Raw genomic sequence first — 16421 nt, forward strand, 5'->3', positions numbered from 1 at the left:
CCCATTTGAATGCAGAGTTCCAAAGAATAGCAAGGAGAGATAAGAAAGCCTTCCTCAGTGATCAGTGCAAAGAAATCAAGGAAAAGAATAGAATGGGAAAGACTAGAGCTCTCTTCAAGAAAATTAGAGATACCAAGGGAGCATTTCATGCAAAGATGGGCTCAATAAAGGACAGAAATGGTATGGACCTAACAGAAGCAGAAGATATTAAGAGGTGGCAAGAATACACAGAAGAACTATACAAAAAAGATCTTCACAACCCAGATAATCACAATGGTGTGATCACTCACCTAGAGCAAGACATCTTAGAGTGAGAAGTCAAGTGGGTCTTAGGAAGCATCACTATGACAAAGCTAGTGGAGGTGATAGAATTCCAGTTGAGTTATTTCAAATCCTGAAAGATGATGCTGTCAGAGTGCTGCACTCAATATGCCAGCAAACTTGGAAAAGTCAGCAGTGGCCACAGGACTGGAAAGTTCAATTTTCATTCCAATCCCTAAGAAAGGCAATGCTCAAACAACCGCACAATTGCACTCATCTCACATGCTAGCAAAGTAATACTCAAAATTCTCCAAGCCAGGCTTTAGCAATACGTGAACCGTGAACTTCCAGATGTTCAAGCTGGTTTTAGAAAAGGCAGAGGAACCCAAGATCAAATTACCAACATCCGCTGGATCATCGAAAAAGCAAGAGAGAGTGCGCTCCAGCTCGTGTTCCGTGTAAGACGTAGATCTGAGCGACCGAAGCCACGAGCGAGATGCTGGTGGCCGTGGGTCCCCATGGACAGTCCCAGCCAAGCTGCTTCGACCGCGTGAAGATGGGCTTTGTGATGGGTTGCGCCGTGGGCATGGCGGCGGGGGTGCCCTTCGGCAACTTTTCCTGTCTCAGGATCGGAATGCGGGGTCGGGAGCTGATGGGTGGCATCAGAAAAACCATGATGCAGAGTGGCGGCACCTTTGGCACATTCATGGCCATCGGGATAGGCATCCGATGCTAATCAGGGCAGTGGTTGCCCACAACACGCACCCCCTCCCATCAGTTCCATCCCAAGTGTACTATAATAAAGCAAGTCTTTGAGTAAAAAAAAAAAGAAAAAGCAAGAGAGTTCAAGAAAAACATCTATTTATGCTTTATTGACTATGCCAAAGCCTTTGACTGTGTGGATCACAATAAACTGTGGAAAATTCTCAAAGAGATGGGAATACCAGACTACCTGACCTGCCTCTTGAGAAACGTGTATGCAGGTTAGGAAGCAATAGTTAGAACTGGACATGGAACAACAGACTGGTTCCAAATAGGAAAAGGAGTACGTCAAGGCTGTATATTGTCACCCTGCTTATTTAACCTATATACAGAGTACATCATGAGAAACACTGGGCTGGATGAAACACAAGCTGGAGTCAAGATTTCTGGGAGAAATATCAATATCCTCAGATATGCAGATGACACCACCCTCATGGTAGAAAGTGAAGAAAGAGCCTCTTGATGAAAGTGAGGAGGAGAGTGAAAAAGTTGGCTTAAAACTCAACATTCAGAAAACTAAGATCATGGCACCAGTCCCATCACTTCATGGCAAATAGATGGAGAAACAGTGGAAACAGTGGCAGACTTTATTTTTTTTGTGCTCCAAAATCACTGCAGATGGTGACTGCAGCCATGAAATTAAAAGACACTTACTCCTTGGAAGGAAAGCTATGACCAACATAGACAGCATAGTAAAAAGCAGAGACATTACTTTGTCAACAAAGGTCTGTCTAGTCAAGGCTGTGGTTTTTCCAGTAGTCGTGTATGGATGTGAGAGTTGGACTATAAAGAAAGCTGAGCACCAAAGAATTGATGCTTTTGAACTGTGGTGTTGGAGAATACTCTTGAGATTCCCTTGGACTGCAAGATCAAACCAGTCCATCCTAAAGGAAATTAGTCCTGAATGTTCATTGGAAGGATTGATGTTGAAGCTGCAACTCCAATATTTTGGCCACCTGATGCAAAGAGCTGACTCATTTGAAAAGACCCTGATTCTGGGAAAGGTTGAGGGCAGGAGAAGGGGACAACAGAGGATGAGATGGTTGGATGGCATCACCAACTCAATGGACATGAGTCTGGGTAAACTCTGAGAGTTGGTGATTGAGAGGGAGGCCTGGCATGCTGCCGTCCATGGGGTCGCAAAGAGTCAGACACGACTGAGCGACTGAACTGAACTGAACTTAGTTACAGAAGGTGCTTAAAGAAATTTTGTGTATGCCTTGAGGCAACCCTGCCCCAGGGCTGCACTAATGCTTTCTTGACTTTTTTTTTTCCCTGTCTCTGTATCCCCTCCCTTCCCTGATGAGCAACTGTTTCTATGTGCCCTTTATGACTCAGGGAAGGTGATGAAGGTTGGAATCTATTCCCTGAAAACAAGGCATAGGGGACACAGGAAGTCTTCTGTGCCCAGAAGCCCCACAGGGTCCTGCTGGTTTCAGAACTAAGCCCTGTAAATTTGGCTAATGGGACTGAAGAACTAAACTTTAAATCTTACTTAATTTTAATTAATTTGAACTGTGAATTTTAATTAATTTGAACTGTGGTGTTGGAGAAGACTCTTGAGTGTCCCTTGGACTGCAGGGAGATCCAACCAGTCAATCCTATGGGAAATCAGTCCTGAATATTCATTGGAAGGACTGATGCTGAAGCTGAAACTCCAATACCTTGGCCACCTGATGCGAATAACTAATTCATTGGAAAAGACCCCGATGCTGGGAAAGATTGAGGGTGAGAGAAGGGGACGGCAGAGGATGAGATGGTTGGATGGCATCACTGACTCAATGGACATGAGTTTGAGCAAGCTCCGGGAGTTGGTGATGGACAGGGAGGCCTGGCATGCTGCAGTCCATGGGGGTCACAGAGTCAGACACGACTGAACTAAATTTTAATTGATTTTTAAATTTTAAAAATGATACTTGATTTTTGGGAAAAAGTATATTTGACGTAACTTTAGTTTGTGAATCTACTTTTTCAGCTGTAAATTTAGTGAAAACTAAACCCACAGGGAGGAGGCCTCAAAGAGTTGGACACAACTGAGCAACTGAACTGAACTGAACTGAAACTCACATCATACATTTCCAATGAAGATTCAGCATCCAAATAGAAATTGACACTCAAGGTAAATTTAATATCACTTTTTGAACTTAACATGAAAATAATCATTCAAAATATCTCATTAATTTTATACTGAATATTTTGCATTCAACTGTCAGCTGAAAAAGACACTAGAAGTTGTGAGTTAAGTTCTATTCAGAAATCTTAACTGATGGCTATAGACCTTGCGACAGGCTCTTAGAGCTAAAGCACTGCTCCAAAGTTATAAGGGAGGTGCCAGGAATACATACAAACTTTTTGCTAGGAAAAGCATTCCTAGTGAAGCATAAAAAGATTACTGTAAATCACAAATAACAGACATCTTGAGTTAATGATTTTAGAGCTTTTCTACTTTGGGGAAGATGTTAGAATCTAGCGGTCATAGAAATTTTTCCATAGATATGTATATCTTATTTTTCTTGGGACCAGTGAATCCAGACCACAGAATACTTGCCGTTTTTCCCCATCCTGAATTCACCTCAGGGTGCAGTCTTGGGGACACTGCAGTGGCTAATGCATGGAATCTTGCAGAACTGGCATGGCAGGCATTTTTTTCTTAACACAGTAAAAACACAAGTTTCAGCAATTGCTTCATACTTTTAAGGAGTGGCTACCTTAAAGCTACATATGAAACTCACATTTTTCCCCCAGTGGCCAGCAATGACCTAGATGGCCCGGCAAATAATAAAAAGCCCTGTAAAATGGTAGCTATTGTTTGTATGATAGGAATGAGAATGTCATTCTTCCGTGAAGATTAACAGCGCTTAACATTGAACGTTGAAAATTACTTAACATGATTATACAGTACCCCATTTGTCTCTGTAAAACCCTTAAGTCCTTTTCGCAACATGAAGAGCTAGAAAACAATTCTGACAAAGGACAGAGGAACAAAGGTAGCAACTATTATAAGTGGAGGATCTAGACCTGTGATTTCAAGCTTGGTCCCACGACCAGAAGAAGAAAACTGCCCCCGGACCCCAGACTCGCACCGCAGTTTTTGCCCCAGAGCAATGCCCAGGACCGGCGGCTGACCTCCCGGCCTAAAAACTTTTCTATTTCGTCCTAAAGGAAAAGGGCCCGAGGCCAGAAGGCTCCGGCGCTACCGACCTCTGCGCTCCGGGTGCCCAGTCCAGCCCCAAAGGCGGCTCGGACAGGATACTCGCGGAGGCGGGCGGGCACGGGAGGACCCCAGGCCTAAGCCGCCTGATGCCCGCCGGGATCGGCTTCTGGACCGCGAGCGATCGGTGAACACGGCTGCGGGCTCCAGAACCCCAGACGCCGAGCGCCCCGAGGGCAAAAAGCGTCGTAAAGAGCAGCAGCCAGAGGCGGGCTCCACGCCCTTTCGAATCCGGAGCGGGGCTGATGACGAACACAGGGCGCGACGGACGCACACCCGCCCTGCGCTCGCACGACGGTGCGTGCGGGGAGCGCGAGGGAGACCCGGCTCGTCACCGGCGCGACCAGCGTTCCGCCTCCTCCGCTCCCTGCGCTCCCGCCACCTCGGCAACCCGGGGCCCGCCTCCCGCCTCCATCCGAGGCCTCCGCCGCTGCGAGGCTCACAGCTTCGTTCCCGTCTCTTTAAATGGTGGGGCCAGCGGGCCGCCCCTGCAGCCGCTGCCTGGGTGGCCCCGCGCGCCACTATTGAGGGGCGAACCAAGATGGCGGCGGCTTTGGCTCGGTGAGGAAGACGGAAGAGGCGGCGGCGGCGGCGGGATAGGGACTCCCGGTAGCCAGAAGCGCTCGTGCGCTTGCGGGGGCTCTCGGAGTCTCCCGCGCAGTGGTAACAGTTGCAGCGGGAACCGGCGCCCGTCAGCTTCGGGCTTTTGAAGCAGGCGAGTGGAGCACAGCCTCCGGCTGCGGTGGCAGGACCAGGTATAAGGAAGGAAAACATGGCGGCGGCGGCCTGAGGAGGCGGCGGCGGCGCGGGAAGCGGCTTGGCTGAGATCATGGCGGAGGCGGGAGCACGGCAGTGACCGGCGCCCCGAGTTCCTAGCGCGGCGGAGCGGGAAGCTGCGAAGCGCTGCACGCCCCGATTGGGGCGGCAGGGCTCCCCGGGCCTGGACAATAGCGCCGAGGAGCCAGAGGCGAGGAAAGGCGGGGACCAGAACTCGGCCCCGCGGCGGGCCATGCGTGCGGCAGCGCGGCTCCGGGGCGGCCAGCAGCGGCAGTGAGGCCGAGGAGCCCTCGGGTCGCGGGCGTGTTCCCGCCTTCCCCGGACCCGCTTCCCGGGCGACTCCGGCGGGGCCCGGCCCCCAGGCGGCAAGATGACCGACACCCGACGTCGGGTGAAGGTTTACACCCTCAACGAGGACCGGCAGTGGGACGACCGGGGCACCGGACATGTGTCGTCCGGCTACGTGGAGCGCCTGAAGGGCATGTCTTTGCTTGTCAGGGCCGAGAGTGACGGTGAGTGAATCCTTCGTCTCCCCGGCGTCCCTGGGCCACCTCCCCGGTTCTTTGGGGAAATCCTGGGCCGCTCCCTGGGAGGACGAAGAGGGCGGCTGGGCTGCAGCTGCCGCCTTCTCGGGGCAGAGCGGGCCCCGGCACCCCAGTACTCCCGTAACTGCCTGGCGAGCTCTCAGAGTGTTTCGGTCTCTGAGCGCCCGGTCGCATTTGAGCGGAGCTGCCTGGGAGTGTGGCGAGGTCGGGGACGTGGGCGCGGGAGTCCGGAGCGGGCCCGTTCCTGTGCACCAGAGTGACCTTGAGAAAGGTACTGATTAAACCGATCTTCTGCCTTAGTTCATCCATCTGTAGAGCAGGCATGAAACTTTTCTCGGAGCTGAGAAAGTTCTTAACAGTTTCGCTTTTTGGAACAAGAATATTTTGTTGTACTCCCCCGCCCCCCGCCCATACACATTATTACTGCTGCATCTTTCCGATCCTGTTGCAGGTTGACAGCGCTGGTTCATGGATCTGGCAGCCCTGCACTAGGCAGAGAAAATATTAATTTGCGTAAGAAGATAGATGGGTGTTTCCCCAGTGCTAGTTGTCTTTTTCATTAGAAGTGAAGGTGTTTGTGTGTAGTTTCACTGTGTAAACGTTCCGCAAGTGTGGAGTCATTTTATCGGAGCTTTTTGATTGCTTAAATATGTATTCATAGTTTGGTTCGGTTAACAGGTGGGGAGAAGTTGGCAAGTATCTCTAGAACCTTTCGATTGCCCCAGTGGTGCGTAAGCTTCACAGATTTTGAAACAGCTCTCAAGGTTCAAAGACCAAGTTGTTTGAAGATAAGCTTTTCCCATTTTTAAAGACTCAACTCTTCAGGGATTGCCACTTCCCCCGGTGGCATATCGTGAATTTCCCTTTAAGAAAAAGTTGACATGGTGTAAAACTTTTTTCAAAATTGTTCCTCTCAATATGAAAACCTGTTTTGTAACAATATCCAATAGTTTTATGGTAGCTAACTATCTCGGTTTATGATTGTAGTTGTTCTGTATCTGAATTATTACAAACTCATTTTAAGGAATTTTAATTGGACTTCCTAGCCAGAACTCCAGTTCCATGGAACAGATAAGGCTCACCATTCTGTAATTGACGACTGCAGGGACATTGCTTTTCAATTTGAGTTGAAAGAAAAGTAGTAACTTGGAGTATATTGCCCACGGGTTACTTTATAAGGCTCCCCCAAAATAAAAGCGGAGAAAAACTATGTTTTCTTGGAGGCATTTAAAGGGTTTTGAATTCATTGGATATATTTTTCTGAGGTCTATATTACTTGCCTCTTAAAATACAAGTTTGAATGTGAAGTGTTAGTTTACTTTGGTATATGACTATCACATGATTACCAACTACTCTTAAGTTCTATGTTTTTGCTTGTTTGGAAAACTTGTTTTGTGATGAGTTGGAAAGTATAAGCTTTATAGGTTTGGCTAACTTAAGATGAAAGCATTTGTAGATTCGAGATGAATTCTTTGAAATCTCCTAATAATTTAAAATAAGAGGTAACTTCACATCTTGTGTTTAATTGTACTCATACAAAGTCCTTTGTTTAAAGTACTTTAAAGCATTAAGTCCTAATGTTATTTTATCATAGGGAATCATACTCTTTTACCACAATAATACAAGAATCCCCCCCCCCCCCCCCCGCCCCGCCATTTTTATCTGTTAGGGAAAGAACTAAAAAAAAATTGATTGTGCCCTTGTTCAATGTATAAGTTATTAGGAAAACTGAATCCAAAAGTAGGCTAGAAAATTCCAAGATATTTGTGAATCCTTTATAAATAATTTTTACTTTTGATATTCTTTTTTCTAACAGGAAAACTCCAAATAGGAATAATAGTCAAAATTTATTGAGTGTCTGCTGTGTGCCAGTTGTATCTTCTGGTGTTTTCTGATGTAGGTACTATTTTTAGCCATATATGCAGATTGGGAAACTGAGGCCTAGAGAAAGAAGCTAAAGAACCAAAGGTCACATAGCTAGGTTAATTAAAAAGCAAGATCAGTGTTCAAACTGAGTTCAGGGAGAGGTATCAGATTGAATGAGATTTCTAGACTATGACTTGAAACTCGTATTATCAATTATTTAATTAATATCATTAACTGTTTACAGTGTGTGTTTGAAACACCCATATTATTGTCTGCTTGCATTTGCTGCTTTATACTTAGATCCAAGTTTTATTTCAAAGGAAATGAAGACAAATTTTTAGCCTAACGATATTTAAAGTTGTAATTTGTCTCCAAGCCACATGTAGGAATTTTTGCATTGGCTGCTAGCTTGGGTTATCCATTATTGTGTGCTTCCCTCATTTGCCATTACGGGATAATTCAGAATTTTCTTTTTCTGATTTTCCATATGAGTCATTTATCTTGCTAGAGGACCTTATAGACTAACCTGAAAATCATGAAGGCAGTTTTTGAATGGAAGTACTTGTGTCTTCCGTCAGTCCATGTTGTTCTGGGCAAATACGCCCTTCCCCTGTGAAGCTGAGTTGGCTTGACAGTCTGTAGCTCACTTTGCCTTGGAGGAGAGGTGTCCCACTAGCTACTGAATCCATTTTCTGATTTGCATCCTTATTCAGTGGGTTCCTGCTAGCAAAATATGCTGTTGGAATGTATCCTTTTTTAAAAACAAAGATAGATTACCTAATTTCTCAGGTTTTATCATAGCCATGTACTTGTAAGTTTCCATCTTCAGTAAAGATTATTTAGTGTATTTTTTTTCCAGTTTATGCTGTACATATTAGCTTGTTGCTTACTCTCTCATTTTATGTTCAAATCATTCTTTTTTTCCATTATGATTTTTGTCACCTCCTACCAATTTTAGAATTGATAAAGAAATTGGAATTTCTTTGCATACTGAAGGATATCTTTGAACATAAAATCACATCAGTACTCTTTATTCTGGATTACTTGCCAGTCATCAAGAATAGTGTTTTTATGTTTTTTACTTTAAGTTTTATGTTTTTTTTTACATCCAATAGTTTTAATTAATATTTATTAATAAAATCAATAAATTTTTAATATATTAACAGTTTTAATTAATTTACATTAATAGTTTTAATTCTGACTTGTTTATTCAGAGTTAAAAAGATTTGATTTTCACTGTTACTTGAGGCCTGAAGAAATGAGAGACATGAGGAAGTGTTTTGTTCAGGGTAGCACTGCTAGCTAATGGTAAAAACTGGAATCCTGTGCTTCTGCCTCTTGATAGAACTTGGTTGTAGATAAATAGGAGAAGAGGTCAACACTTTGGGTAGGAAAGTCTGTTTTGTTTTGGCTGCTGTGGTGAGAAATGAACAGAGATAGAATCAGCATTTTCTATGTTATTCTTGTAAATAAGTAAAATAGTATATGATCTTGCAACAATAAACATTTCAAAATTTAGCTACCATGAAGAACTCAGTGGGAGAACTATTTCACTTTGAAAACATGATTTAAATGCACTTTCTTTTTCTCTAGTGTAGTCCTGCATTGTGGAAAATTAATAGGCTTAGGATAATCAACCCTTTAGTTATCATCTGTTACATGTGATAACTTGAGTTCAGGGCTTCGGCTACGTTGTGTATAACTGGGGTGGAGAGTGTTGAAGGCTGACAGAGGTGTGAGACCTCTTAATGTAACACTATCAAGTTTTTTCCCTGAGCTTTCATTTTAGTTTTTAAGTGCCTTTGTGGTCCACAAAATTGAGTGGGAGGGACCCGGAATACCAATCTACTATAGGTTTAAAGCATTACACTAATCTCCTATGCAGGTGAGATTTTTGGTTTTACATTAATTTCTTTTGATACCTTTTGAACAAGTGAATTTTCCAGCTAAATTAAACTATATAACAGAAGATTTAAGTCTCAACAATTATGGAATGCTTCCTAAATAGTGTATACTAGAATGTTTTTCTTAAGCAGTACAATGAGTCTGTGATGCCTAGTCTTTTGTTTATAATGTGTTTCTAGATCATTGTTATCAATACTAATTTTTCTACTATTCAGAAATAAAGTGATGCCAGGGAAATGGTATTCTGATCATGCTATTAAAAAAAAGACTATTGAGTCCTGGTTACGTGTTAGGTTCTGGGTCAGGCACTATATATTCAGTTAATACTCAAAAGCAACCCTGAGAGGTATTATTTTTTTCTCACTTTAAGTCTTGGTGCATTGATTCTTTGATTGGATAGTTTTGGGGTCTTTTTTTCCTGTACCCAGCCAAAAACCTAGATTTTTTTTTTTAATATAAAATCCTTCTGTTTTAAAAGATTTGCATGAACTATTCCACAGTGGTTAAAGAATCCTGTCTGTAATGCAGGATACATAGGAGATGCAGGTTCAATCCCTGGGTGGGGCCGGTCCCCTGGAGTAGGAAATAGCAACCTACTCCACTACTCCTGTGGGTAAAATTCCATGGACAGAGTAGCCTGGCGACTGAGCATGCACATATTGTATGAGTGTATTTATTAGAACTGGGAAGCAAACACGCTGTCCGTAGCTGGATCCATACTGCAGGCACGAGTTTTGCATTCTCTCATTTCACTTCTTTTGAATGTACTAACTGCTCTCACCCTATCCCTGGAGATGTTTGTTTCGTTTTGATAGGGTTGTGTTGGGAGTTTGCAACAGGATACTAGAGAAGTTATCATATTTTATTTTATAGGAGACCGAAGATGTGAAGTAGAGAGGGACCATTTTTAATGATTTAATTATTTATACTCATAGTTGTACTGTTTATGGTCACTTTTTCTTGCTGTCAGTTCATAACAGCTTTACCTGTGATTGTCTTGGTTATGTTATGAGTGGGCAATTTCCCCTTTACCATTGTCTTCCTGTTTCCTGAGTGTATAGACCTCCCTTTTATCATTATGTTTGGGACATCTGTTTGTGTCAGGATACACAAATTGACTAACACTTTCCCTTTTTCATACAGTTCTGTCTATTTCATCTAAAGTTAGCATAGTATTCACAAAGTATAGCATTATTGACACAGTAGCATTTCTCAAATTTTTTCCCTTAGGATACCTTTAATGTACTAAAACTGAGGACCTCTGAAAGCTTTATATGTTTGAACAAAAAATATCAGTATTTACCATGTTAAAGCTTAGACTTCAAAAGTCTTTTCTTTTACATTTTTACATATCTCTTTAATGTCCAACTTAATTTTTTATAAAGGATTCTTTTCTGCTTCTGCATTCAGTCTGTTGCAGTATCAATGTAGACACACTGAGAATAAGAATGAAAAGGGCAACTAATCTCTTAGTAATATTATGAAAATAGTTTTGATTTTCTAGGCCTTTTGAGATCTCCACACTCTGACTATAGCTGGCACAGACATTGTTTCTAGTTTTCTTTAACCTTTACAAACACTGCTAATGAAATCTTTATTCATATGCTTGGCACTTATATGAGGGCATAGGATAATTTCCTAGAAGGATTGTTGGACTAAAGGGTAATATGTGTTTAAAAGCTTCATAGATAAAGATAAATGATCCTCCAAAAGGGTTGTGCTGATGTTCAGTTTTGGAATAGTAAATGAGAGTTAAGGACCCTCTTTTATTTTTTGAAGTATATATATGCATAAATATCGACTTGCGGGTATACAGAACTTTGGGATGGACTGGCAAGCATTTGCTTTGCAGGAGTATTCTTTAGTTCACCTGTGGGTAGTTGATTTTGCTGTGATAGATTCTACAATGGCAAGTTTAATTGATGCAGTCCCCTTAGCTTCATCAGTCTCTTGTTTTTGCATTTCCATATTTCCTTCTGAGTCATTCAAGTGGGAAGGCCTTTTTCAAGTCTTGATATTGAGGTTTGCTCTTTAGGCTTGTCTTTCTCTTGTTTGTGTAAGAGTGTCTTTCTCAAATATGTGAGGTTTCTCAGATGTGTGAAAGATGGTATCGTATCTGGGTGGTGAGAATGAATTCCCCTTGGAGGATAAAGGAAGGCATCTATTTCATTGGAGAGGATGTATATGTTTCTCAAATTGGGGTGGGGAGCTGTTTTGCATATGTGATTCAGTTGTTAAGATTTATATGCTGGATCTATCCATGATCAAAAGCATGTGTCTCCTTTAACTCCCTTGATCTTGCTTAAGGTCTCCTGTTAAGGATTATTCTCTTCTTTCTCCCCTTGTTTTCTCTACTACCATGATAAATACCTCTCACCTACAGTTGAACTCTGCATCCCCTTCCACACTCATTTATTATTAGGATGGAACTACTGTTCTCACTACTGTAGCGACTGGTAGCAAACTTGTTGAGGGAAAGATTGTGTAGGTACATGTTGACACTCAACTGGTTCTTTTTTGATTGATTGGATAAGTGCTTATAACTTGATCCAATAGGAACTGAGAGGTGGGGGTGGGGAACCTAATAGATGGGCTAGGAATAAAACTAGAAATATGTCTTTCTGGGTTCTTTTTAAATTTATTTTTATTTATTTTAAATTGAAGGATAATTGCTTTATAATATTGTGTTGGTTTCTGCCATACATCAGCATCATGTCTTTTTCCATTGTTATCTTACTTAGTCTCCCAATTAAAAGGTTGCTTTCCATGGTCCAGCCTCTACAACCTACTGACATCTTAGGGAACATGGTACTTGGGGACCAGAACTGGACTACCTTAAGTTGTATCTTAGACTAAAACCATGGGATATGGCTGAAATGGGTTTTAGGAGAGATACTTCCCCTGAATCTTGAGTGCCCCAGGAGAAAGAATACCTTTTAACACCTGAAACTTCTGGTATGTGCTTATCTTTGTTTTAGCCAGCACTTTGGGAGGGAACACTTCAAACTTCAGATAATTTGTAATTGATTTTTCCTTTCTAGTCCTCCTAATGCTGTAACATTACTGAGAGTTTTGAAACAAATGAACAGGGACAGGGGATGGAAACTGGTTCTTAAAAAATAACAGTTTTACCAATGCTGGGTGTTTCATTTTAGCAGCTGCCAAGTCAGGTGTGTGTTTCTTAAAATCACAACTTGAAGTGATAAAATAGTTACAGCCCCTATGCCATGTGTTGTTTTACCCCTTCTCTTAAAAAAAAAAACACATCATAACCAGCATTCTGGAAGCCCGGTTCATGTCTCTCTTCAGTCACTATCTCTCCCGCTTCCCCGCAATAAACCTAACTTCTAACACTATAGATTAATATTTGGCACTTTTTTAATTTTATGTAAATGGACTTATGGGGTATACATTTGTCTGAGGCTTCTTTCATTCATGTTTGTAAGGTTCATATACATTATTGCATTTATATATATTTGGTTCATTAACAATGTATGGTATTCCATCATATGAATATTTACACTTTAGGGGGTTATTTGGTAGCAGAATTCACATGCCAGCTAATTGACTCATTTAAAGTGTATGATTCAGTATGTTCTGGTATAGTCACAGGGTTATGCAACTATCACCACAGTGAGAGAACATTTTGTTCTCTAAAAGAAATCATGTACCCATTAGCACCCATTTGTTCCCCCTTCCTCCCTGTCTTAAGCAGCCACCAGTCTGCATATCCACTAAATTTGCGTATTCTGGACAGTACATATAAACACAGTCCTAAAATATGTGGTCCTTTGTAACTGGCTTCTTTCACTTATGTTTTCAAGGTTCATCTGTTATAGCATGGATCAGAACTTGGTACCTTTGTATGCTGAATAGTATTTCACTTTATCCATTCATCAGTATTTGGACCTTTGGATTGTTTCCATTTTTTGCTATTATGAATAATGCTCCTGTGCATGTATGTACACATACTTGTGTGGGCATATGTTTTCATTTCTCTTGTATATACCTAGGAGTGGAATTGCTGGTAACTTTTAACACTTTGAGGACCTGCCAAACTTAAGTAGATGCCTTTTTATATACCCACAAGAAAAATGTTTGAGGGTTCCAATTTCTCCACACAGTTGCCAGCTCTTGTCATTATCTGTCTTTGATTATAGGCTTCCTAAGTGGTGTGAAATGGTTATCTTTTCTTGGTTTTGATTTGCATTTATCTAATGAATAATGATGTTGAGCATCTTTTCTTGATACTGCCATCTTCTTTGGAGAAGTATCTGTTCAGAACCATTGCCCATTTTTAGATTGGGTGTTTGCAAATTAAGTCACCACAACTTGGCAAATGCTGATATTTTACTATATATATTCAGTACCATTTAGCACCATTATGACTACATGGTAGTGAAGGGTCAGTAAATTACTAACACAGGACAGTATCAAAATTAGTAAATGAATTTAAAGCAAAGCTAGTTCAGTTTGGAAATGTTAGCGCACCTTTTTCTCAAGTGTCTGGTCACTGTTTAGAATGGATAAAACAGTTGTTAAATGTAATAGGAGATGAAGGCCTTGGATGAGAGTCAGCTGCAGAGAAAATGCTTCTTAAGTATTTTGGGCCAGAACTTGTCTTTAAACTGGACTTGGTTGATTCCAGCTTAAACACAATTTATACCTCTCCAGGCGGAGAGGTATAAATCTAGTTTTAAAATTTGTTCTTTGTGAAGACATACAGATGGCCAACAGGCACAAGAAAAGATGCTCACATTGCTAATTAGAGAGATGCAAACAAAAACCAGTGAGATATACCACCTTACACCAATCAGAATGGCCATCGTCAAAAAAAATCTACAAACAATTAATGCTGGGGAGGGTGTGGAGAAAAGGGAACCCTCCTATACTGTAGGTGCGAATGTAAATTGGTGCAGCTGCTACTCAAGACAGTATGGAGGTTCTTCCCAAAAAAAAGGTGAAAATGGAGTTGCCATATGATCCTGCAATCCCACTCCTGGGCATGTAACTGGAGAAAACTATAATTGGAAAGGATATGCACCCTAGTGTTCATTGCAGCACTATCTACAATAGCCAAGACATGGAAACAACTTGTTCATAGGAGGGTAAATGGATAAAGATGTGGTCGTGTATACAATGGAAATACTACTCAGCCATTAAAAAAAAAAATAAAATAATGTCATTTGCAGCAACATGGATTGAAGAGATTATCATAGTAAGTGAAGGTAAGTCCAACAGAAAGACAAACACCATATGATATTGCTTATATATGAATCTGAAATATGACACAAGTGAACTTTTCTATGAAGCAGATTAATAGAACAGACTTGTGGTTGCCAAGAGAGAGGAGGGTATAGGAGGGATGGGCTAGGAGTGGGGGTTTAGCAGATGCCAACTATTACAAATTAAAAGGGTGAACAGCAAGGTCCTACGATACAGCACAGGGAACTGTATTCACCCTATGATTAAATCGTAATGGAAAGGAACATGATAAAGTGTGTTTGTATGTATATATTTATATAATTGAACACTTGGTTTTAATACCGTGAGTCTTATGATTCTGTGATACTGCCAGGGGAAAAACAGATACGTGCAAATTAAGCTTGTTCTGAGAAGTAAATTGATAGTTTGAAGATGGAGAAGTTTGGTAATTCCTGTGTTAAACAAAAATATAAGGTTTTCTGAAGGTGAATCACAATTTGGGGATGTACTTGGTCAATGAATCATCCCTGATGTTTTCAGACTTTTATCAGTAAATTCTTACTTTAGCCAGATTTTATTTACAATGCTAATTTGCATGTTTTATTTGCATTTCTCTCAATAATGGTGTATATCAGAGATTTAATCCCAGATCATCTGGCTTCACACTGTGCTATTTCCCTACCTGTGCTGCTCAGGAGTTGTTAGATCTCTGTTACCATCTAGTACTCACTCTTCAGTTGATTGTGTCTGTCTTGTTAAAAGTAAACATGTATGAAGTGAGCATTTCTTAGGTTTTAGGCTACTATATTTAAATTCATATTGTTTTAAAGTAACATTTCCTGTACTGAAGTTGTATGCGCATCAGACCTTCAAAAAGGAAATGTGTGTGTGTGTAAGGGAATAATACAGTGTTGCTGCTTTGCTGTTACATAATGGAATGTGTGTGTTTTTTCCCTCTTTCCTAGGTTCTCTACTTTTAGAATCCAAAATAAATCCAAATACTGCATACCAGAAACAACAGGTAAAATTTTGAAGATGTTGTGCTTTATCTTGAATATTATCCTCTTGGTTTGGTGATTAAAGGAAGTGATTTCCTTACAGTGAAAAATTGGAGCAGATAACATGTTTTGCCTATCTAATTCCAAAATACGGTTTCAGATATTTGACCAGCTGAGCCTTATTTCTCACAAGTTACATCTGAAATAACACAGTTTTCTCTCCTAAAGAGAATTTAAAAAGTGACCACTGGTGAAATAATTAGCTCCTTTCTTTGCTGTTGTGAATGCTAGTAGTGCCGGAGGAACATTCATATCTCTATATAGCAACTTGGTATGAATATGAATCTGATTTCTTACATAGCCTGAGCAGGACCATATAATGATGTAACAGTTTTTTAAGAACTTTCAGTTTGAGTAAACTGTCTTGTACCCTTCTGATGCAAGAGATATCTGAAAGTAAATCTTTCAGTGCCTACAAGCACTGTCACCAAAATTGGTGTTTATTCAGAATATACACAGATAGATAATACTGAATTCTCTACAAAGCCACTGAAATTATTATTAGGCTCCTCATTGCTCTGAAGGTGCAGATATAAAATAACTTAAAAAATATTACCAACACATTTATATATATATATTTATAAATGAATTATAAAGTGCTTTTTCATTGACCATTGAAATACTATTAGAGGAAAGTTAGTTTTACTTTGCATATTAGATGATACCTAAAGGTTGTGATTTGCTTGAGGTCACACAGGTAATATATAGGAAATTTGATATTTACTCCTAAATCTATTTAATTTTATTTGTCCAACAAACATTGGTACAATATGAAATATTTTCTTGATGGTTTAATGGTCTATTAACACTATTGTATTTGTTGTTCTTAAG

The 16421-nt window shown here is 40.9% G+C and overlaps 1 protein-coding gene and 1 pseudogene across 2 annotated transcripts in view; both read left to right on the forward strand.

The window, feature by feature from the left end:
- Positions 1-689: 689 nt before the first annotated feature.
- On the forward strand, positions 690-1096 carry LOC110126356 (reactive oxygen species modulator 1 pseudogene; annotated as a pseudogene).
- Positions 1097-5275: 4179 nt separating this feature from the next.
- PPP4R3A (protein phosphatase 4 regulatory subunit 3A) overlaps positions 5276-16421 on the forward strand; it is a 34278-nt gene continuing 23132 nt past the window's right edge. For both annotated transcript variants that reach the window (XM_020875927.2, XM_020875928.2), the window contains exons 1-2: positions 5276-5523; positions 15498-15553. In XM_020875927.2, coding sequence (XP_020731586.1) covers positions 5382-5523; positions 15498-15553 — 198 coding nt within the window. In that variant the 5' untranslated portion in view covers positions 5276-5381. The remainder of the gene's footprint in view (positions 5524-15497; positions 15554-16421) is intronic.

The sequence above is a fragment of the Odocoileus virginianus genome, chromosome 16, assembly GCF_023699985.2.
Source record: "Odocoileus virginianus isolate 20LAN1187 ecotype Illinois chromosome 16, Ovbor_1.2, whole genome shotgun sequence".
Classification (NCBI taxonomy): Eukaryota; Metazoa; Chordata; class Mammalia; order Artiodactyla; family Cervidae; genus Odocoileus; species Odocoileus virginianus.